This window comes from Cupressus sempervirens, chromosome 10 (assembly GCF_028749045.1).
Source record: "Cupressus sempervirens isolate cs-2001-9-10 chromosome 10, ASM2874904v1, whole genome shotgun sequence".
In the NCBI taxonomy this organism is placed as follows: domain Eukaryota; kingdom Viridiplantae; phylum Streptophyta; class Pinopsida; order Cupressales; family Cupressaceae; genus Cupressus; species Cupressus sempervirens.
The window spans coordinates 170107954-170131549 of record NC_143127.1 but is presented as its reverse complement, the minus strand read 5'-3'; the positions used below and the strand labels follow the sequence as shown (position 1 = coordinate 170131549).

The 23596-nt window shown below is 35.1% G+C and overlaps 1 protein-coding gene across 1 annotated transcript; it reads left to right on the top strand.

The window, feature by feature from the left end:
• Positions 1-59: 59 nt before the first annotated feature.
• LOC149533159 (uncharacterized) lies at positions 60-19191 on the top strand. The gene is made up of 12 exons (XM_089802985.1): positions 60-166; positions 1537-1756; positions 12438-12638; positions 13268-13338; positions 13450-13612; positions 13824-14417; positions 14962-15342; positions 15719-15794; positions 15970-16033; positions 16140-16275; positions 18340-18453; positions 18670-19191. The coding sequence occupies exons 1-12, from the start codon at positions 60-62 to the stop codon at positions 18733-18735; spliced, it is 2193 nt and encodes a 730-aa protein (XP_089659111.1). The 3' UTR covers positions 18736-19191.
• Positions 19192-23596: the final 4405 nt, after the last annotated feature.

Below are 23596 nucleotides of genomic sequence, written 5' to 3'. Positions count from 1 at the left end.
ATGGAAGTTTATATGAAGGGTGGTGCGTAAACAATCTGCACCAAACTTACCAGATCAATATGGGATCTTTGGCAGCGGAAGAGTTGCTGGTATATCCTGATGTGAGAAGGGATGAGTCTGTGGTCGACAATTATCATGGTGTAATTGTACCTGATCCCTATCGATGGTAAGTTAGACTTTCTTTGAAGGAAATGTTTTGCATGACTAGGAGCTCCTAATTTAATTAAGAAACAAGCCCAATAAAACTCGATGTAGATATGCTGTTAAGCTCGATCAGTTGAATCCTTGATTTGATTTGTTGAAGGAGAAGATCGTAGTTTTGGCATGGCATTATGCTACGTGATCCGGGGTGCCAGCAATGCTTTTATAATGCTTCCATGACCATCACAACATTTTTGTTAACTATAAGTGGCTAAGGCTTCTGTTGGATAGTATTCTTAAGACCAAAAGTGCAAGGAAGAATCTTCTACTGCATGTTTATTAATTCTGACTGCTGTTTTTTGCTATTTGGACAATAAAGTACGATGCCCTTTTCTTATTTTATGCTAACGTAAATCAAAAAAGTCATACCACCTTAGGGTCAATTAAAGCCAAACATGGCAGCTTAAACAAGCTTTCCAAATCAGAAAAACAGAAAAAAATAAGTGTTAGATGTACTGAAAATGATCATTAATTATATAAGTATCTATTCCTTGTTCCTCTGTTAGTTTGCCGGCCAGGGCTATTGTCCAGCCTGCTATGCTGTTGACAGGGAACATAATTTGTGCCCTGAATTCGGGCTGTTATGTTACCCAGGTGAATCAGGGACCCTATATCCTTATACATAGACAAATTATGTTCACTAGATCGATTGATGTAAAAAACCAACAATGGTGAAGCAATTTTCTTGGTTAAAATCTCCAGCATATACGATTTTCACATGTTAGAAGAATTTACTGTTTGGCTACTGGATCTTTGATCCGATAATATTGACCCACAACCATTCTTGTACATATATTTCTATCTTTTCGACCATGTCTGAGAATACGGGGAAAACTTCTGGTTCAGAATACTGTTTCTGCGGTAGCTCATTGAGCCACTATACTCACAGTTTTCAAAATTGTTTGATTCACATTCTTTTATCTCCAATTTGTGAAACATGCTAGAAAAGGATAATCATTTAACATTATTGTTTCAATATCCGGAATATTTTACTTCAAAGCCTAATGGCCTGAGAGTGGTGTAGCTGGATTTCGTTGCTAAACTTGCACTGACCTCGATAAAAATCTTGCTCAGGATTCCAGTTCAACACCATAATTTTTGAAATAATATTAATGATTGTTTTGTTTATTAATGGTGATAAGCATGTTTGTTGGTTATCTGAAATTAATTCGGTTATTCCTGTTTTAGGGTAAAATATGTATATATTCAGTATGTTTTTTGTCACACCATACCCAGTGCGTTTTTTTTCTGTCTTTTTTGTATTGGCATTCTCAAATCTGAACTGTTAACTTGGCCTTGTTTTGGTTCTGATAAGAATATGTTAACCTGTGACAGGCTGGAAGATCCAGATGCAGATGAAGTCAAGGATTTCGTTGAGAAGCAAGTGAAGTTGACTCAATCCTACCTACAGAATTGTGAGACAAGAGAAAAGTTTAAGGGATGTATGGCAGCCCTTTTTGATCACCCACGATATCATGTTCCATTCAAATATGGTGATAAATACTTCTACTTCTTCAATACTGGGCTACAAGACCAGGATGTTCTATATGTTCAGGTATGATGATCAAGTTTGAAGAATAGGCAGATTCAAATGATTATAAGAGCACAAGTATTTGTGATCAAGTATAACACATTACTATTGCTAGTGGAAATGCTTGATACTAATTGCTTGGTTTCTCTAGCTTTTCTTGATTCTTGTACCCCCATCCCATCTTCCTCCTTGTATTCTTCCTTGGTCTACATTCTTATCATTTTTCTCCTTGAACTCTATCATCCTGATGTTGGATCACACAGTGTGATCCGAAATGTTTATTAGATGCAAAAAAAAAAAAAAAGAAACACAATCTGCCCAGAAAACACAGCCAACATTGTAATAGGTTGTCGAAAACTACTATCTTCGATGCTTGATACATTCTATGTTTAACATCTCTGAGCTCTGACCCTACTCATTCCCCACCTCTTTCTGTTCCTGTTATCTACCACACTTCAGCTGTATACTCGTAAACATGCTGGAAGTTGTACCTTTACCAGTAAACATGCATCTGCTAGAGTAGACTATGGCTTTCTCTATAGGCACTTGATCCCCGAATTTCAGGGCAATTGTAGCAAAACTAATCCAATTTTTGAGACGGCCTGGTCAAGTTCTTGCACAATTTTTTTAATTTACTTTTAGCCAATCCGCCCCAATAGAGAATGGAAATGGTCACTATTTTAGGAGGTCTCACCCAAGCTAAAAGCTACTGTTGAAGAAAACGAAGACTGTATTGTGGCTTCCTAAGGAAAAGATGCTGATTTATAAATTTATAGGGTATTATTGGAAGCTCTCTGGTTTAGTATATCTCCTGATGATGGTAAAAGTGTATTTATGGCCATAACCTTCACTAGATAAGAGAGCAATCAGGGTTTCACCGGAGGACCTTTGTTAATGAAGTAGTCAGGTTTATTCACGAGACCTCAGCTGTCATCTTTCAATTCTACAAAGAATTGCTCGGTACTGCTCTAGTGTGTTAGAGAATAGTAGAAAGAACCCTTTCTTCAAAGGACTGGCAATGCAAATGGAAATCAAATCAACATTTGTATGCTTAACTATGCTGGGGTATTTGTTAAATATATATCATGAGCAATAATTTCCTGAGTTGACTATGCTATAAATGGGAGGAATTGAATAGGAACAACTTACTGATAATGAAATATGCCCTTTAGATTTGTATTTTATCATGAGCATGGGAACCTAGCAACAATCTGTGTCCCACAAAACTCTCATGATAACTATGGAAAGAGGAACAAATTAAAAGGAAACACTAGAGAAATAAAGTAGATCAAAGGAAGCTTAGTAAATCAGCACCACAAAGAGAATAAGGTGGAAGAAAAGCTGTAATGTTCTGATCCCTGTAGTGAAGATGTGAATCCTTTGTATACCCAAATTCATCTCATTTAGAGGGCATCAAACTGGAGACAATGTATGGCCTGGAGGGAGAGTGTTTGGACTGTACGGTAGTAGCTGCTAAACCGCATGGTGAAGGCTGAAGGGGCCGTATGGTTGAACTGGGAGGCCATATGGTTGAAAGTGGGAGGCTATACGGTTGGGATTAGGAAGCCATGCAGTTTATACTGAGGGCCATATGGTTAGGGTTGGGAAGACTGTATGGGGTGATTGGAAGGTCATACAATGGTGTTTGGGAGGCTGTACGGTGTAGAGTAGATGGCATATAGTGTTGGAAATGAGGCGAATGGTAAGGAGTAAGATCCATACAGTGACAAAGGTGGTGCAGTGTGTGGTGTTGTTCTTCTGATTCACTACATTTAAGTCCTCCAGAATGGAATTGACAACTTAAGAAAATTGTAAAAAGACACACCAGAGTATATTGAGATAAACACAGATAGATATATATATATTTCAGACTAAAATGGTGTTTTGGATTTGCCAGATCCGAAGCAAAGTAATACACCGACGGAATAGGGTGAGGGTTGAATCCCCACCGAAACTAGAGAAGCCAAGTAGGAAAAATCTTTCACTTCCGAAATGGCAAACAATGCTGAACTCCAATAGGAATTCGTAGTACAAAGAAATAATCCAAATTGCATACCAACTACTACCTACATGCCATGCTTAAATAAATTTTGGAGGTACTTTTCCAAAGGTTTACAAAGATAGCCAACAGTCACACCTACGAAAATAATTAAATAAAAATGGGTTTGAGATAGACTAAAATCAGTCAGCCCATACACAAAGGCTTGATTAATTATTTATTTTATGACATGAACATTATAGTCCTCCTATCCCAAAATTTTCTCATCCTCTAGCAAATGCAATGCCAGATGCTATAGAATGTGTTCACCTTTCCAAGTCGCGTCGTCCAACAGAAAGTGTTTCCAGCGTACCAAGTATTCCCTCAAGGTATGGTTCCGCAGAGTCTTCTCACATACATCAATGATCTTAGTCAATTCCAATACAAGCTTTCCTTCTTCATTGAGTAGTGGAAGATCCGTAGTTACTACGATGTTCTATCCCATGGCTTTCTTCAGGCAAGAGACATGGAAGACGTTATGGATGCGGCTTCCTTTTGGAAGTTCCAGTTCACAGGCAACTTCATTGATGCAGTGAGCTAGATGATAAGAATCATAAAAACATGGCTTCAATGTTTCTTTCCCTTTTGCCTTCAATGAGGATTGTCTGTATGGGTAGAGTTTGAGATAGACCAAGTCTCCCATTTTGAAACTTCTCTTGATCCGATGTTTTTCGACATACATCTTTTGTTGATTCTGGACCCTTTGTAAGTTCTCCTTTAAGAATCTTAGGATGTCTTGCCCTTCTTGAAGCTAGTCCCTCGCCCTTGGTGCGCAGCTATCACCCAGTACCATGTTGATAAATGTAAGGGTTTCATACCCATATAGTACTTTGAAGGGTGTCATCCCAATGGACATGTGATAAGTGGTATTGTAACAGTATTCCCCCATATGCATCCATTTGACCCATGCCCATTGTTGTGCTGAGACATAGTTCCGGAGGTAGCCTTCTAGCCACTTGTTCACAATCTTTGTCTCTCTATCTATCTGAGGGTGGTAGCAAGTACTTGGCATCAATTTTGTTCTTACCAACCAAAACAATTCTGTCCACAAAATATTGTTAAACTGACCATCCTTGTCGCTCACAATGTTTTAGGGTAACCCATGCAAACAAAAAACCTCTCTGAAAATAAGTTAGCTACCTATGCAACTTGGAAATCTGAGCAGATGGCGAAAAAGTGTGCATACTTCATTAGTCTATCAACCACCACAAAGATACAACCCTTCCCATTTACTTTAGGAAGTCCGGTGATGAAGTCCATGGAGATGCTTTCCCACTTCTGATCTAGTATAGACAAGGGTTGCAGTAACCCGACAGGTAAAGTGTGTTTGAATTTGTTTTGCTGATAGATTGCACATTTCCGTATGTACTGCAATACATTTTCTTTAAGTCCTTTCCACGAAAACTTCTCCTTGATCTGTCTATAGATTTTGAGAAACCTCGGGTGCCCGACCAAGGGTGAGGCATGTATTTTCTTTAGGATTTTCTGCTTTGATTTGGATTTAGGCACAAAGTATATCCGATCCTTATAGTAAATAATGTCATCCATCACCTTGTACCGTTCATCCTAAGTGTTGTCGTCCATTAGCTTACATGCAAATGTTTTTTTAGAATATTCTACCAATAAGTGTGATTTCCAGTTGATTGAAATCTGAGATAGTAGGCAGATGATGGGTTTTCTTGACAAAGCATCTGCAACCACATTGTTCTTTCCCTTCACATATTCAATGTCAAAATCAAAAGCTTGAATCTTACCCATTTTTGTTGCCTCTCATTCAGATCCCGTTGCTCCAGAAAATATCTCAAACTATTATGATCGGTATGAACGACAAACTTGGCACCTACTAGATATTGTCGAAATTTGGTTAGTGCATGCATGATGGCCAACATCTCTTTGTAATAAATGGAATATAAATGCTCTACTTGTGTAAGCTTTTGACTTTAATAGGCTATAGGGTGTCTATCTTGGATTAATACTGCATCAATGCCTTCTCCAGATGCGTCACGCTCTAGAATGAATGTTCGAGTGAAATCAAGTAAGGCGAGAACTAGGCAAGTGCTCATTGCTTCTTTTAACTTATCAAAAGTGTGTTGCACTCTTTCATTTCCATTGGAAGGAGCCTTTCTTCATGACATCTATTAAAGGTGGGTTGAGCTGAGAGAATCCTTTTACAAACCTCTGGTAATAATTGTACAATCCAAAGAACCCTTGCAACTAAGAGAGTGATTTTGGTGGAGGCCAATCAAGGATAGCTTGAATCTTCTCCTAATGAACTTGCACCCCAAATTTACTGACAATGTGCCCTAGGTACAATATTTCTATCATCTCAAATTCACACGTGGATTGCTTGGCAAACAAAGATTGAGCCTTCATGGTCCCTAGGACTTCATCTAGATGCTTTAGGTGTTCCTCCCAAATTATTCTATAAATAAGGATATCATCAAAGAATACTAGCAAGTACTTACACAATTGTTTGTTGAAGATGCGATTCATGCAAGACTTGGAGGTAGTTGGTGCATTTGTTATTCTGAACAACATGACGAGGAACTCATAATGCCCATAATGACAACAAAAAGCTTTCTTCTCCATGTCTTCTTCCCTCATGCAGATCTAATGGTATTTGGAATGGAGATCTATTTTAGAAAAATAAACCGTACCAATTCATCCACCAATTCATTGATCCTGGGAATAGGGTATTTGTTTTTTATTGTTTTCTTATTCAATGTACAGTAGTCCACACACATGCGTATCGTTTTGTCCTTTTTAACCAATACTACTAATGATGTAAAAGGGCTAGAGCTGGGACGGGTCCATCCTTTCTCAAGAAATTCCTAAATTGTCTTCTCGATCTCATCGTTGAATTTTTTTGGATGGCGGTATTTGTTCTCTAAAGCTTGGTTGTAATGTCATCCTTTATTTGGAGTTCAATTACTTGAAAAAGTCGATCCCTAAGTAAAACATTTGACAAACTACCTAAATGACTTGGTTTTTGACATTATTTTTTGTCAATCTTATTGGTAACCCTATTGATATTATCATATTACTAGTGGTTTGGCTATATAAATGCAAAAATAAGATATTTAAATTGTAGCCAAGCCAGTACATCAACTTCTCTATTGGTTACTTTGTTTCTTCTATGATGGATAATCATTCATTTTGTCATTTTATATATGAAATCATATCATCTATACTACAAGTATATTTATAGAGCCACTTACACATTGCTTTGAGAATGTCTGGACTAATAGTATCATCCAAGAGTTTGGATGTGCAAATGTAGAAATGGGATATATAAACCCTAGCTTAGCTAGTGTCTCAACTTTTGTAATGGCTATATAGTTACATCCATGATTAATTATTCAATTTTTCATTTTGTCTATGTAGGTATATCAACTATGCTACAAGAATCCTTATAGAGGCACTTACATATTGCTTTGAGAATGTCTAGGCTTACATGGCTAGCGTTCTCTAGCATAGTGGTTTCTTTATCTTAATTTATTTTATAGTTGATATAAAGAAACAATAATTAATGTATCTAGATAAACAACAATTGCATAAAGTAGCCAAACAATAGGTGTATTTTTCTGTAGTTACCATGTATGTAGTGCAAGATGCTACATAATTTATTCAATACATGTTATATGGTAAACAATTCATACAAAAAAACCTCAAGTGAGAACCACGACACGAAACTTAAAAGAAATTAATTGTCATTGTCATTGAGTTTGAAAACCTTTAACAAAATACCAACTCGAATGAGGGTTATTGTAAGACCAACAAGGGTTTTGACAACACAAAAATAAAAGCCAACTAGAAACTCTAACCAAAGAGTTATAAATATCCAAAGCAATAATTCCAATCAAGGTTGTGCACAATGATCCACATTCCCATCAACAAACTATGTAAATTCATTGTAATCAGCATTCCCCTGCTAATTTTCTTTGAGCCTAATCATGGAGAATAAAATGAAATCAAACCCAGCTACAAACTGCAATCAAAGTATCATGAATATGCAGAGCAATTTATCTTCCCTTTTTGTTTGGCCTAATGAACAGGTTTCTGGATTCAACAAACTCAACCATAAAACAGACCCAAAACAAAATACATATTTTTCAAAACAAATTAAACTTTTTCACAGACCCAAAACAGAAATATAGCTTAAACAAATTGTTATTTACATAATACACTAACTAGGTTTAGTAACCTTTCAATTACCTTAAGCAAGAAACTAGGGTTGTTGAAACAAAATCTTAATAACCTTTTAGTTATGGCCTCAAACAATAACTCTAATATTTTTAACGTTAACCACTACCATGGCCAACATGGAATCTCAAATTGGATTTCGAAGAAATGAAAAAAACACTCTAGCTAGAAAACACAAAATTACTAGTCATCCAAAACCCTCTTTACAACTTTATTTTTGGCAAAAATGACTTTAACAATTTGCTCTCCAATAAACCCAGATTTGTCATAGTTAACAAAAGATTTAAACATAAACTTTCATTGAAATTTTGCAATAAAATAGGTAAGAAGGAAGACTGATAGCAACATTAATCGATGCTCTTAAAGAAACATTGAAACCAAAAGCACTTGTACCAACTTATGTGCATGAAACTTGAAAAATGAGCAAATCCAATATGACTGTGACATTAGAGAAGAGGAGTATTTTTCCCTTTTCCATGTGAAATTGTTTATGAACACTATAGAATGAATTCATAAGCACAAAGACCCAAAACAAAAGACCTCAAGAAACAAACCTGTAGATTAGTAAAACCCAAAAAAAGGAAAACATAAACCCAAATTTGACCACCATTTCTTTTTAATGAGTGGCCTTAGTGAGGAAATAATCCTCACCCAGATCGAACAGTGTGTGTTTTAACTCTCCTATGTGGTCGTCATGCTCATAGTCGATAAATGCACTCCAACAACCTACAATAAAAGCTAGAAAAGCAAAATGATGGCCTGCAAATGTGAAAGCCTGAGTGCAAATGTGAAGTATTTGACATTAACTGCAAAAGGAACTGAGAAATCCCTCACATCAACAAATCCCTATAAGCCTTGGGAAGAGATTCCTCTTTCCAAGCCTTATCGTTAATCCCTGAGGCATATACCTCTTTACATATGCATATGTTATTAACAACCATCAGTATATACTGTCTCTAAGAGAAATTAAAATCTCTCTTTGGATTACATTTTTGGAATCTCAACATTTACCAAGAGTCTCGTCCACCAAGAATGGCCTGGACTTGTTGTCAATTAGCAAACATAAATGATAATGATCTAATGAAAATACCTCTAAATTTTTCCAAAGAACTAAGTCTGAATTCTGATCTTATATATTGTGTTTGCTTTAAACTCCAAGAATGAAGAGGGATTGAACCCTCTCTAATCCTTTATTTTTTCTAAGATAATCGGGGACTATTTGTTGAGGCTTCTGATTCTCCTTTATTAATCCTGATTATTTGCTGGATTGTTCTTATTCCTTGATGCTGCAACGACTAATGCTTGATGATGATTGTTACTCTCCTTATGACTGTTATGTAATTAAGTACTAATTGTCTCAGTTGCCTTGCTCTATGGGAAGTGATTTTTGATCATGCTTTTTGTCCTTCTTATCAACTTAAGGTCCCCCCTTTATATTATTTAGCCTGAATGCTCATCCCTTGGGATCGTAAGACATGCCTTTCAAGAGATGGTGGCTTTTCAATTTTTTTAATGTTTACTAAGACCGATTACCATATTAATCGTAACTTATGTTTAATTAATTTGAATTCTCATTAATCGGTGTTTATGGGCAGTCATAGTAGTCTGTATTATATTTCATCTGGATTGCTAGATGGTTGATACGCCTAGCAGTCTGGCTGATTATGTTCATCAACTGCATTGAAGATTCAATCATTGCTGCATGTTTTGCATATCTACTGTTGCTGCATGTTTCACATATCTACTGTTTATAACTTTATATTCATCCATTGCATTGTTAATTATATTGATGATTAAGTGATTTAATTCTGAATGTTCATATTATTGCTGATTTTTGTAATGCTTTTGTCCCTTTACTTGTACTGATACGTCTCCATCACTTGAGAACTATTCTTTGATTTTAATCGAGGTTCATCACACACAGAAATTTTCTCTCAAAACTTGACCGCTTTTTCACTTTAACCTTCATGACTTCTAGTCCCCTATGACTTGTCTATCCTTGCAATCTCAAAGACCTGGAGGCTTGACCACTACTTAACCCTTTGAAGCTTATAATTGACACTCTACAGCCAAAACACTACATCTAACCAATGAAAAGAGGGGGTCCTCATTTGCGATGGGGAGATGGCGTGTAAAGGTTACAATATGTGATTGTCTATGTCCTATTTGGGATACCCCATAAACAACAAATGCTTTTCTAGTCTACACGATAGCACTATAAGGAAAAAATAAGGAAAACTCCACGTGAGCTAGTGGCTAGTTCATTGGGGCCGTAAGAATTCAACTCAGGCAGGAGTGGCATACCTACTTACCCTTGTTCTTCTGCCCCAAAACAACTGAAGCTTGGATGGTCTAGCTATAACACAAATTGCTGTGGCAAAGGCTAGAAGAAGGAAACAAAATCCCCTCTTATCTTCATCTAAAATTTCTTTTCTTAGAAATGGTAGAGGATTTACCATTTAACTTAAAAATTCAATCTTTTGCAATGAAATGAGCATGGCTATCATGTACACCTCATATGGTTCCATAGAGTCAATTATTAATTATATGTTTCAACTCTTGGTCAACCAAGTCTAGAATGCCAATTGAACTTATTAGGGCTAACTATATACCAACAAATAAAAAAGGAATCCTTTCTTCTCATAGATTCCATAACATGGCAAGTCAATTTTGGCAGCCTAATCTGCTTCTAAGAGGACATCTAGGGCGGGGAACAACCCCTCCAAACTCAGATACATCTTCTGCAACTCAAGAAAAATCGTAACAGACTGCAGTACACATATCTTGCTGCTAATACAAATGATAATAATAAGGACAAGGAGTGAAACTTCTATCCTAATTATATTAGGGCTAAACTGCCTAACAAGTTATTTTCCTTGCTGATGAATTGAATACTTAACATATACACTTTACATTTCAAGGGATCAGATGGAATCAATATCCTCTAAGAACCTGCATGGGGAACTCCACACATGAAGCTTCTGCACACAAATCACTTGAACAACAGAATATGGTCTTTTTGGTCTCTTAATGCTAGGGAAAATATCTGAGCTTTTCTTTTTTGTTGGCTACACAAGGGAAGATTCTAATAGCTGATAATCTCCACAATCAATCTCAATTATCAGCCACAGTAGATTAATTATTCAAACTCCTGTTTCCAAGGAGATCTGACAAACAATGTATAGCCTCATTTCAACAGAAAAAAAATCATAAACTATTTAGTGACAATCTAATGCTAATGCCTTTAACAGCTTGGCGAGACAATTTTGATCTTCTGAACTATTGTCATAGTATGGCACCAAGCTTTGTTACAGAAACATTTGGATGGTAATGAGTGCAGATCTTTTAATTATCAGATATGGACTCTGCAAGAGGTAAGAGGTTTGCTAGCATATCCAAATGCAATTCAAACTGACAATTCTGATCCACTGTGGAAATGCTGTTCTAAGTGGTCAAGCCTTTAATCATGGAAAAGTAGATACTTGTAGGGCCTGAAGAATGCCTTCTCATTGTAGACCTCTGATGATCAGTATTGCAGTGATTGTCAGATTGGAAGAATCTATTTCTTTGCACAAGATGAATTCCGACAGGGCCATTTGCAATCACTAAGAATATGTCATTATTCACAGCGGTAAGTTTATAGTATAAATATGCTGAGATGTGGTTTTCATACAAAGATGTGCTTACGGCCTATTTACACCTAATCACTTAAGTACATTTTTTAAGGAACTCTCAATTCATGATCGTCATCGTCATCTAGACGTCAGAGAGTGACAATAAAGATCAAAGAACGTAGTTATGAAGTTTTCAACATCATTGTTATCTTAAACCCATCAATTCCGGCACTCTTCTTAGAAGAAAAACTTCACTTATTCAACTGTGGTGAAAGAATGAGAAAAAAACAGTTGTCGATTTGCTTGCCTCTCTGGCAGCAGGACCTTGGAAAAAACCAATCTATCAATAAATATGCCCGGATAGCTTCAGACCATGCTCAAATGGAGCTACAAAGGCACTCAATGGCTTTCATGTTTGTGATGTACTTTTATACAGCTACTATATTAAGAGATGCCTTTTTTTTTTAAAGCAGGTGTTAGATTTTGCAGTACAGTTCAAGTTGTCAGGTGAGATGTTAGACTCTGACAGGTCTAACATCAGTTCTGCATAGTTAAAGTTTTTAGCATAGCATTCACTTATTGGTGGTAGTGTTCCTTTGGGCTACTTATTTTTGGAAAAAAATGGAGCATGAGTAACTTCTTTTGAATGTGTTTGGAAAACGTTTTATTTCATTACATTTAGCAGACTTTTCAATATATGTAAATGTAGAAAATTCAAAGATGTGCGAAATTGTGTCTGTTTGGAAACTCTTTCATTTCATCACATTAATTTAGCAGCCATTGACATTTCTAATTTATGTTTAATTGTCAATATCATTTTTAAGATGTGCTCAATCTCAACTTGTTCCAGGATAATCTGGAAGCAGAAGCAGAGGTCCTGCTTGATCCTAACACACTCAGTGAAGATGGAACGGTTGCATTAAATACATATTCTGTCAGTGAAAATGCTAAATACTTGGCAGTTGGTTTAAGCTCCAGTGGTAGTGACTGGGTAAACATCAAGGTTATTTGTATAGCCGATAAGACTACAGAACCTGATTCTCTTTCATGGGTATGTTTAATGAGTTTCTGTTGAGCATACTATAAGTTGTTCTCATGATCAGCAGAATGGTGATAACCAGCAAGAAATGGATTTATGAAAACTTCGACGTAGAAATGAAATGTCAAGCTTATGCACATGATTTTTATGACAAGGCATCATTTTTAAGATATTAGGTAGACTTATGCTAGTGTAATCTATTAATCTCTGATTGTATGCTAAAGAAGAGTTTTTGAGTTGTTATGCTGTATCATTATTTGTTTTATGCCCTTCACTTCCTGCCTTATGCTTTTATTTCATTGAAGTTTTCTGCTACATATTATATGCGCTTTGTTTCTTTGGAGATGTATGCATCATCAAAAACATTCCATATTTCAAAGTGCGCATCATGCAAGTGCACATTTTATCATTGAAGTTGACAAATGGCTTTGGATAATTTCTGAACAATCTTCTCTATGAGAAACAGAATTATATGATGCCTGGGTTCTTCATTCTATTTTACCGTCTGGGATTCTATAGGTCTCATACTCCTGATTGCATTAGGGTTTTTTAATGGTATTATAAAATTGTTCTAGATTGTATTTATTGTTTTCTATTTGTTTTTCTAGTGAAGTTTCATAAGCATATTCATTGTTTGACAGGTGAAGTTTTCATCAATAACTTGGAGCCATGACAGCAAAGGTTTTTTTTACAGCCGTTATCCAGCTCCTAAGTGTGTACTTTTTCTCTGATTATGGCTCCATATTTCTTGTTAAACTTCTTTAATTCAATTTTGGTAAGTGCAGTTAGTTTTTAATTTTTTAACAATCTCATGCTCCAGCAGAGAACAAGAAGAGCTGGATGCAGGAACAGAAACTAATATCAACCTTAATCATCAATTGTTTTACCATTTCTTGGGTACGGAGCAATCTGAAGATATATTATGTTGGAAAGATCCCGAAAATCCTGAGTGGATAGTAGGGGCTGATATAACTGAAGATGGAAAGGTTTTAAATGGCTCATTCTTAACCTTTTGTTTTTAATGAATAGTTGTATGCTTGTAGCAATTGTTATTTTTAATGGAATAAATTTTATCTGCAAAAAAAAAATTGTTTCATCAATAAGATTACAATTGAGCTTATTTTTGGCCATTCTACCATCTATTGCTCTGCTACGGGATGTTAATGACCTGATATCTGTTGCCTATTATTTTGACAGTATGTCCTTCTATATATTACAAAAGGGTCCGCTCCTGTGAATAGGCTCTATTATTGTAATCTTGAAAGCTTTCCTCAAGGTATTGAGGGCTTTAAAGGCAAGGAGGAGATGCTTCCATTCCAGAAGTTCATTGATAATTTTGAAGCAGAATATACCCTTGTTGCGAATGATGATACAGAGTTCACATTCCAGACAAATAAAAATGCTCCAAGGTACAAATTGGTCCAAGTGGATTTGAGGTACCCAGAATCTTGGAGTGATGTTGTTCAAGAGTCAGAAAAGAATGTACTTAAATCAGCTGTGTGTGTCAATGGCAATCAAATTCTAGTAAGTTACTTAAGTGATGTTACGTATGTTCTCCAAGTACGAGACTTGCAATCTGGCAAGTTGCTTCATAATTTGCCAATTGATATTGGGTCAGTCAGTGGAGTCTTTGGAAGGCGTAAATATGATGAGATATTTATTGGTTTTACAAGCTTTCTCACACCTCGTATTATTTATCAGTGCAACCTAAATTCTGAAAAACCATATCTCGTAGTATTCAGAGAGACCATTGTTCCAGGCTTTGATCGTAGCAATTTTGAGACTAAACAGGTATGTTGATATTATAAACAGCTTTTTACTTTTATGATTCTTTGCTTGAACATCTTCTTTGGAAAATTTAAAAAATTGTTCTTTACAATTTAAAATACAACATGAACATCATTTTAAAATATTTGAACTGATTAGAAATAAATAAAATACCACTAGTGTCCAGCCATGTTGAAGATCATGTATATGAAATAACTAAATTACAAGCTTGTGTTCTTTACGTCAAAGTTAAGTGGGTCACTGCAGAGATAAATTAGTAATTTGTATATCTGTCAATCAGTTAAGGTATTTCGCCTGTTTAAGTCAAAATCAAGTAAATTTTGGCAGAGACGAATAAGAAAAGTATAGCTACTATTGTAGTTTTAAACACTGGGCTATTTGCTAGTTTTCATATGTATTTTGGTTGAAATGATGCTAGTATTTTTGCACTTATGTGTAAACCCTAGTTAGGGTTATACAATATATTGTATACTCTTTACCTTGAATTAATTTTTAATGCTTATATGATTTGTTCCTAATGAACTTTCAACAATATTTTATATCTTAGGTTTTCCTTCCTAGCAAGGATGGAACTCAAATACCAATGTTCATTGTATGCAAGAAAAACATCAGCCTTGACAGTTCACACCTGACAATGTTATCTGGCTATGGTGGCTTTAACGTTAATATAACACCATCCTTTAGTGTTCGCCGTATTGTCAGTTTAAAGCATTTAGGAGCAGTATCTGCAGTGGCAAACATTCGGGGGGGTGGGGAATATGGAGAAGAATGGCATAAAGCAGGCTCACTTGCAAATAAACAAAATTGCTTTGATGACTTCATATGTGCTGCTGAATACCTTGTATCAGAGGGTTACACACAGCCAAAAAAGTTGTGTATTGAAGGGGGCAGTAATGGTGGGTTGCTTGTTGGAGCTTGCATAAATCAGGTATTTAATTGATGATACTAATAAGATAGTGATCAATGGAAGTCATGTAAAGTGAATTCAATGTTGAATTCAAAAGCTTTTGGTTTAAATATACCGCATTTCTAGTTTGATGATGGAGCATGGCGTGTGACCAAAATTTGATGCAAAATTTTAAAACTCCCATGCAGTAATAATCCAGAAGCTTTTGACACTACTATTAAGGACTGAGGAAATATTACATCTTTAATTAGTTTAATGTTGCTTTTTCTAGTTCTACAATCTCTACTATTTCACTCTAATCGAACGATATTTTTTAAAGAAGATTATTTCTCACTCATATGTATTGGTAAAAACAGATATGAATTGATTGTTCTTGATCTGTTTTGTCTGAAAACAGAGGCCTGACCTTTTTGGTTGTGCACTGGCTCATGTGGGGGTCATGGACATGTTGCGTTTCCATAAATTTACTATTGGTATTTTGAATCAGTTTATTGAGGAACATTTCATAATGTAGCATAAATACATGTGACATCAAGATATATCATTAATGCATTGCAATCTTATATTGTTCTTTCTAATTAACGTGTGTACTTTCTTAATCGGCATTTACAAGATGATTTACGATCAACTTTATTCTTAAACTGCCAGGGCATGCATGGACGACAGATTATGGATGTTCAGATAATGAAGCCGAATTTCATTGGCTGATTAAGTAAGAGCACAAAGCAAGCATCCATCTTGATTTGTGGGTACAATTCTAAATATACTCTGACATAACAAATAAATAACTGCAATCTGTAAATGACATTTTATTGTAGATATTCACCCTTGCATAATGTAAAGAGGCCGTGGGAAGATCCTAGAGGACAAGGTGTTCAGTATCCTGCTACAATGTTATTGACAGCTGATCATGATGATCGAGTTGTGCCTCACCATTCTCTGAAGTATTTAGCGGTAAGATCTTTGTAGGAGCAATTTATCATGAAGTCCAGTTACTTGCCTCTTTAAAGATTTTATTCTAATTTAACATGCACTTATATATAAGGATCCTTTTTTTCCTTGCACTCTAAAAGTTATATCATAAATGATTATTGTGAAATATTTACAAGGATAGAAGAGACAAGGGAAAGGAGAGGAGGAAGGCAGAGGGGCAAGGAGGAGGGAGCAGCAGGCCATAATGTGAGGGAGGGGGGCTAGAGGAGAGAGTTGGAATTGGAGTGTGGATGGAGAAGGGAAGACAAAGAAGAGGAGAGGAGGAAAGCAAGTAAGAAGATATTAGAGAAAAAGTGGAGGATGGAGATTGGAAGACCAGTGATAATTGGCCTTACTTGGTTCATAGCTGTAATATAACATTTGTCGATAATAATAATAATTTTATTCAATTTAATATAAAATGTTAAATATTACTAAGATTCTAATAAAATATCAAAATTTAAAAACCAAACATTATATAATCCCCCCCGCCCCCCAAATTTAAAATAAAATAAAAATCAGTACTATTCTTTTAAATCAAATATTAAAAATTGAAATCAATCATTATTAAAATAAAAAATACTTTACAATAAATTATATATAGAAACAAAAAATTTATTACAAAGAAATATAATTATTCAATATTTTTAAAATTATATTATATTATGTAAATTCAAAATTTAATTTAAATATACTTATTTATTTTTGATAAAATTAAAATTTCAAACAAATCTATTTAATTTTTAATTAAAATCAAATTTCAAATTAATAAATGATAGAAACCAAATAATAAATTTATGTACCATATTTCTGTTTTCAACATCCAATTTATCTGATATAAATTAATTGTTTTGTTTTAAAATATTATCATTTCTAAAAATAGAATATTAGCAGATGTAGAAATAATGTGATTGAAGTACATACCGATAAAAGCAAATCGTGAATCCTCCACCTGTATTTTATATGTAAACATGCGATGTAGAAGAAAAGTGACCATAGTTCCTACAAAAAAATTTAAGATCCCATGATAAGATTACATGTAGAAAGATCCATATCTTTGAAGAGTGATTTACTTGAAAAAACCATTTTGCATGTTCCTTTGACATGGCTCCCTCTGCTGATTGGACAATGCTTGCTTTGGGCACAGTTCATAGACCTGCAATGTCATGAAAAACAAACTTGACTTCTTCCACAAACCATTGATCATATGAGCACTTTCTTTTGCCAATAGGATGCCATCTCCTGGTATGATTAGCTGATTTATGTACTTCTACGGACCAGACAACGAAGAATATGTACCTCACTGATCAATTCTAAAACTCCTAAATTTTCCATTTATTTTCATGTGCAATTCCAGTCTTGCAACGTCACCTCAAGTATGTGCTGATTTCTGGTGATTTTCATAGTCTTCCATCTAGTGGTGACCACTTAAATATTAATCAGAATAAGGTGTTCTTTGATCTGATAGAACATCACTTTGTTATCATCTCTTTATTTGCCAATGTATTATTTTTCAACTTCCATGTCAAGTTCACCATTGCTGAGGTGCTCATTCATCTTTGGTCTTGGAATAAATGTAACCCCAGCAATCTGTAGGAATTTGTTAGTAGAGCTACTGGACTTTGACATGAAACTTTTCCTTTTGATGGCAAGCAACTATTACGAACTAGATTGAAGAAAGGGATCATTGATAATTCAAAGACGAAAACAGGTATCAAGCACTAACAACATCAGGTCTTGGATGAATACAACATACTTGAAATCGTCATGGATCTAAATGTAGTTTAGTTGTCTCTTTTCCTTTTAAACTCATTTCATTTCAATTCCTGTTTTTCCTTACTTTGAAATCCATATTCTTTGATGTTTTCAAGTCTCATGTTGATTCATGGATTTTCCTTGCATTGAAGGTAGTGGAATTTAAATGCCATAGGGTATAATACAGTGAGATTAAGTTGTTGTTTTTGTCATTGTTAATTGGAAACAGTTATTATGTTATTAGTGATGATTATTTGATTCTGAATTCTGTTCTCTGTTGACTTGTTACAGACCATGCAATATGTTCTATGCAAAAGTATGGAGCACAGTCCGCAAACTAATCCAATTATCGGCCGAATTGATACGAAAGCGGGTCATGGTGCAGGAGTACCAACCCAAAAACTGGTAAGGGGATCGCATTTTGGCTTTGATTTTAAGTGTTTTTGCTAATTAACCGATTTAGTGGGTTAGTTTAGGGGGCGTGGCTAACTGACTTTAAGTGTACAGTTTGCAGATATAAACTTCAAATAATTAAGTTTTGAAATACGAAGATGGTTCTATAAAGATGGTTGTAAAGATGATTAGTACTGATGAGTCCATTGAACTTTTGATTATTTGCAGATTGATAAGGATGCTGATATATTGGCATTCTTAGCCAGGGTGGTGGGTGCCTCATGGATTGATTAGGTTGTCACATGCTTTAAATGATAACCAGTTTAACAATAAGGCCAGTTGCAGTTAAAGGTGGGATAACAAAGAATGATATCATTTGCAGCCAGCGATTCGCTAGATCCTGTTTTTGATTGGCTCTCATTAGCAAAAATATTAAATACTTACAACCGTAGGAAACATTAATAACCTTCTTTTTAGCAGGAAGTTATAAAGGCCACACAAGTGTGGCTAGAATCTGCTTTAGGTGGCTAGGAAAACTTTGTAGAATTTCTAGCTATTTGCAGTGGAAAAGCCTTGTACATTCATGTTTTAATTTAAGATGGTGTTTACATGAGGGTTGGCTTTTATAATAAGGTATTATAACATTTGACCAAGGTATTGTATATGCCAAATCTTGGATTGTATCCAACAAGATGTGCCATGCACGATTCATGTTTGTTTTAAGATGGCATTCATCTGATGTAAGGTAAAGTTACAGCTTTATTTACTACTAATTTATATCTAAATCAGCAAATAATTGGTTTAAATGAACATGGAGCTTTTTCATACAATCCAATGAAAAATAGCTTAAACTAACCACATAATGTGAAATGTTATGTTGCACTTACAATTCTCCAAAAGCAAAAATGTGCTTAGTGTCTACAGGTTGCAAATATGCTACCTAGGGGGTGCAAGAAGGTGCACACCTTCTCGCATATTACGCCATCTTTCATTCCTTTGTATCATGTCTTTTGTCGAGAGTTCTATTTGTTTGGGATTGAAATGTAATTGGAACAACACCTTGTAATTTCTTCATGGGAGCATTATATGCCATTTTTGCTGCTGGTGTTTTATGCTACTGTGAAGGTACATCCTTGAGTTGCTTTCGCCTTTGCTAGTTTCTTCTGGTTTTTCAGTTGCATGGAGGTATATGAATGGGTTCCTTTCACATTTCTCAGTTCCTTTTGCAGTTAATGTCAAATACTTCACATTTGCATTCAGGCCTTCACATTTGCACTCAGGCCTTTACATTTGCAGGCCATCATTTTGCTTTTCTAGCTTTTATTGTAGGTTATTGGAGTGCATTTGTTGACTGTGAGCATGACGACCAGGTAGGAGAGTTAAAACACACACTATTCGATCTGGGTGATGATTATTTCCTCACTAAGGCCACTCATTAACAAGAAATGATGGTCAAATTTGGGTTTATGTTTTCCTTTTTTTGGTTTTATTAAACTACAGGTTTGTTTCTTGAGGTCTTTTGTTTTGGGTCTTTGTGCTTATGCATTCATTCTATAGTGTTCATAAACACTTTCACATGGAAAAGGGAAATATACCCCTCTTCTCTAATGTCACGGTCATATTGGATTTGCTCATTTTTCAAGTTTCATGCACATAAGTTGGTACAAGTGCTTTTGGTTTCAATGTTTCTTTAAGAGCATCGATTAATGTTGCTAACAATCTTCCTTCTTACCTATTATATTTCAAAATTGCAATGAAAGTTTATGTTTGAATCTTTTGTTAACTATGACAAATCTGGGTTTATTGGAGGGCAAATTGTTAGTGTCATTTTTGCCGAAAATGAAAGTTGTAAAGAGGGTTTTGGGTGACTAGTAATTTTGTGTTTTCTAGCTAGAGTGTTCTTTTCGTTTCTTCGAAATCCAATTTGAGATTCCATGTTGGCCATGGTAATTGTTAATGTTAAAAATATTAGGGTTATTGTTTGAGGCCATAACTAAGAGGTTATTAAGATTTTGTTTCAACAACCCTAGTTTCTTGCTTAAGGTAACTAAAAGGTTACTAAACCTGGTTAGTGTATTATGTAAATAACAATTTGTTTAAGCTATATTTCTGTTTTGGTAAGATTGGAATATGTGAATACTAAAGAACAAATTGGAATATTGGAATATCAATTATTTCTAACAAGATAAGAGGTAAGATTGGAATATGTGAATACTAAAGAACAAATTGTAGACATATTCACTAAGCCATTATCTAAGGATGTATTTCTATATCTGAGAGGTAAGTTAGGGGTCATTCCCCTATCTGAAAGCTCATTAAATAAAGTTTAGTGTGCATCAACCAGAGCATGTTGAAGTTAGTTAGTTGATGCAGTATTGACAAGGGCACATTACAAATGAATTAGTACATAAGGTACATTGAAATTCATTGAATATTATCTTTGGCATGAGATGTCAAAGAGGGACAGTTTGGCTATCATATCAAAATAAATTTTGTTTGATGTCAATGAGGAAGAACTTGGTCTGATACCAAAGAGGGAGAATTCACTATTAGAAGAAGATGGTGAAGGTAGAGTTTTTCTAATAGAGGAAGGAACTAAAGGTAGAGGGAGTTGAGTTCTCAAGGATGAGAATCAAAATGAAACTAAGGATATGTTTCTTACTTTATTCTTGCTCTAAGAATTTCATTGTATTATGACATGTTGTGTTGTCATTAATTCCAAAGAGGAAAATTGTTAGAAATAATTGATTGATTGTATATTGTCTTTGATGTTACAAAAAATTTCATATAATTACCAGTCAATGTATGCCAAGCTCACTCGAGTATTGAAGACAGTTTCCTGTGTCTGTCAAGCATTCCAGATTTTTCCTAGTTCAGAAGATAGTGTCTACCGAGTTCACTCTGGTGACAAAGGAAAGTTTGCAAAAGTTGAGTATTAACTGAGCTCACTCAGTTAATGAATGAAATATTGGATGGAACTAGTATTAACTGAGCTCACTCGATTACCAAAGGGACTTTGTAAATATACAGTGTTAAGTGAGTTCACTTGGTTAACATAAGAAAGTCACTTTGAGTTAGTATCTACTAAGCACAGTCGACTAATGAAGATTTTTCTTTTTTTGGCATATTGAGTTGAATTGATTTATTTTTTGATTCTAGACAATTGAGAAGATGAATATTAATTATTCTAAGTTCTATTCAAGACAACTTGAGAATGTGTAAGATATAAATATAAGGTCAAGTTGAGGATTGAAAGCGTGGAACATAATTGAAGATCTGATGATGCTTAGAGGAAGCGAATTAGAAGGATAAGAAGAATATCCTTGTTGAGATGCAAAGATACATACAATCAGGAAGGATCAAGTATACAAGCCAGAATTGAGATATGTAATCACCAATTCAATTGCATCAGAAGTCAGGTCATCTCATTGTTACTCTCTAACCATTGTAGCGGTGATCTAAATCTCTTAACAGAGTTGGTTTAACAACTATTTGTAAATCTTTTAACAAGGTGGCATTTCTATTGAATTGTCTAAAGACCTCTAACAAAGCCACTCCTAACAGGGTGATTAAATCCTCTAATAGGGTCACACCTAACAGTGTGTTTTGTAACCTTTAACATGGATAGCTCCTAACAGAGCTCACTTCAAAAGAGTGAAAATTAGTAACTAGTTGCAATTGGTGGTTTTTTCCAAATTGGGTTTCTACGTTAAAATCTTAGTATCAATTGTTTTCATGCTATTTCTTTTATGTGTTTGCAACTAAGTTAAAGTAAGATCAATCATAGATAATATCTTAAGTTTTTCATGATAAGCATTTATCGAGTTATTTCAGTGTTTATTGAGCTTCAACATTTATTAGTGTAAATCAAGTGCCTATATATTTGCCGAGTTACATTAGAATTGTGTTTTCATTGAGTTTTGATTTTTATTGACATCTAAGGGATCTAGGATTTATTTTTTTGGTAACTGATTCACCCCTCCCCTCTCAGCCACTCCTCTTATATTTCCAATAGTATAATATCAGGGGTTCTTTAGTACCCAAGTTGATTTGCTATGTTAGTTCTATCATAACTGATGATCTATCCTAAAAGTATATTGGAAGACTATCCAATACCTCATCCTTAGGTGCCTCAAAGAGGTTTTCAGCTTTGGATACATATTTTTTTCTTCGTTTTTGGTTCAACTACCATTTCAAGTTGGTTTTTCCCTTCTGAACTCTTATTTTTCATTTTTGTCTTTAATTTGTGATTGAGGTATGTTTTTTTTGGTCATATTGACTATTGGTTTGCTGGTGGGTTCAATAGAATTCAGGTAACATGCAATCTCATAATCATTTGGAACGAGGGTAGCTTAGGTCTTTGATTTTGAATAGACCAATCTATGTGATTCAAGTGCATGAGCGAAAATGAGGCAGAAGATTCAAGGTTGTTGACGTGAGAGGAATAATCTCTAGTGATGAGAGAGATTGAGCCTACACAGAAGGCTCCAAAGGAATCCATATCAAGATACATCCTAGAGGAATCAACATGATCCACTAAGGTAGTTTGTGAATCCAATTCATCTAACCCTACACAAGATTCATCAGTTGTGTTTGGTTGAGAAACATAGACATGTATCACATCCACAACCAATTCACAAGATGTATCAGAAAGGGACTCCCACTCATATTCTTGAGAGTCAATACTTTGATCATGAGCCACAAATCGAGTAATGTTTCTTTTGATTCTCTCTGTGTTATGATTTTCAATCATCAAATTTTGGTTTCCTAGATATAGATGCTTTAGTGGTATTATCATGAAATAACATATCTTCTCCCCAAAGAAGAGAGGTAGAAGGCGTGCTCTTCATGTGTCAAAATGATAGTAGTGGGTTGAATATCATCTTCAAATTCAATAACTATAGGGACCTCTCTATCAAATCCTGACAAGTTATCTTCAACACCATACCCTAGGGCTATAGTATCTTTCTTCTTTTGTCCCTTGGTGTGACCTAGGGGTTCTACAAGAGTATTATTGTTGTCATTCAATGGTCCTTGGCCACAATAGCCCATTTTTTTCAAAAATTGGTAGCCTTTACCATATCTTTTAGGAGAAATGGGGGTAGTTAAGATGACTTCACTATTATCCTCTTCCTCTCTATAGATCCAGTCTCTA

What these genes read in the sequence shown, in the direction of transcription:
- LOC149533159 (XM_089802985.1), top strand. Translation starts at nt 60, where the DNA reads ATGGGATCTTTGGCAGCGGAAGAGTTGCTGGTATATCCTGATGTGAGA. An exon ending in AGGATGTTCTATATGTTCAG is followed by an intron (nt 1,757 to 12,437) that starts GTATGATGATCA and finishes AACTTGTTCCAG; the next exon opens with GATAATCTGGAAGCAGAAGC. An exon ending in GAGTACCAACCCAAAAACTG is followed by an intron (nt 18,454 to 18,669) that starts GTAAGGGGATCG and finishes GATTATTTGCAG; the next exon opens with ATTGATAAGGATGCTGATAT.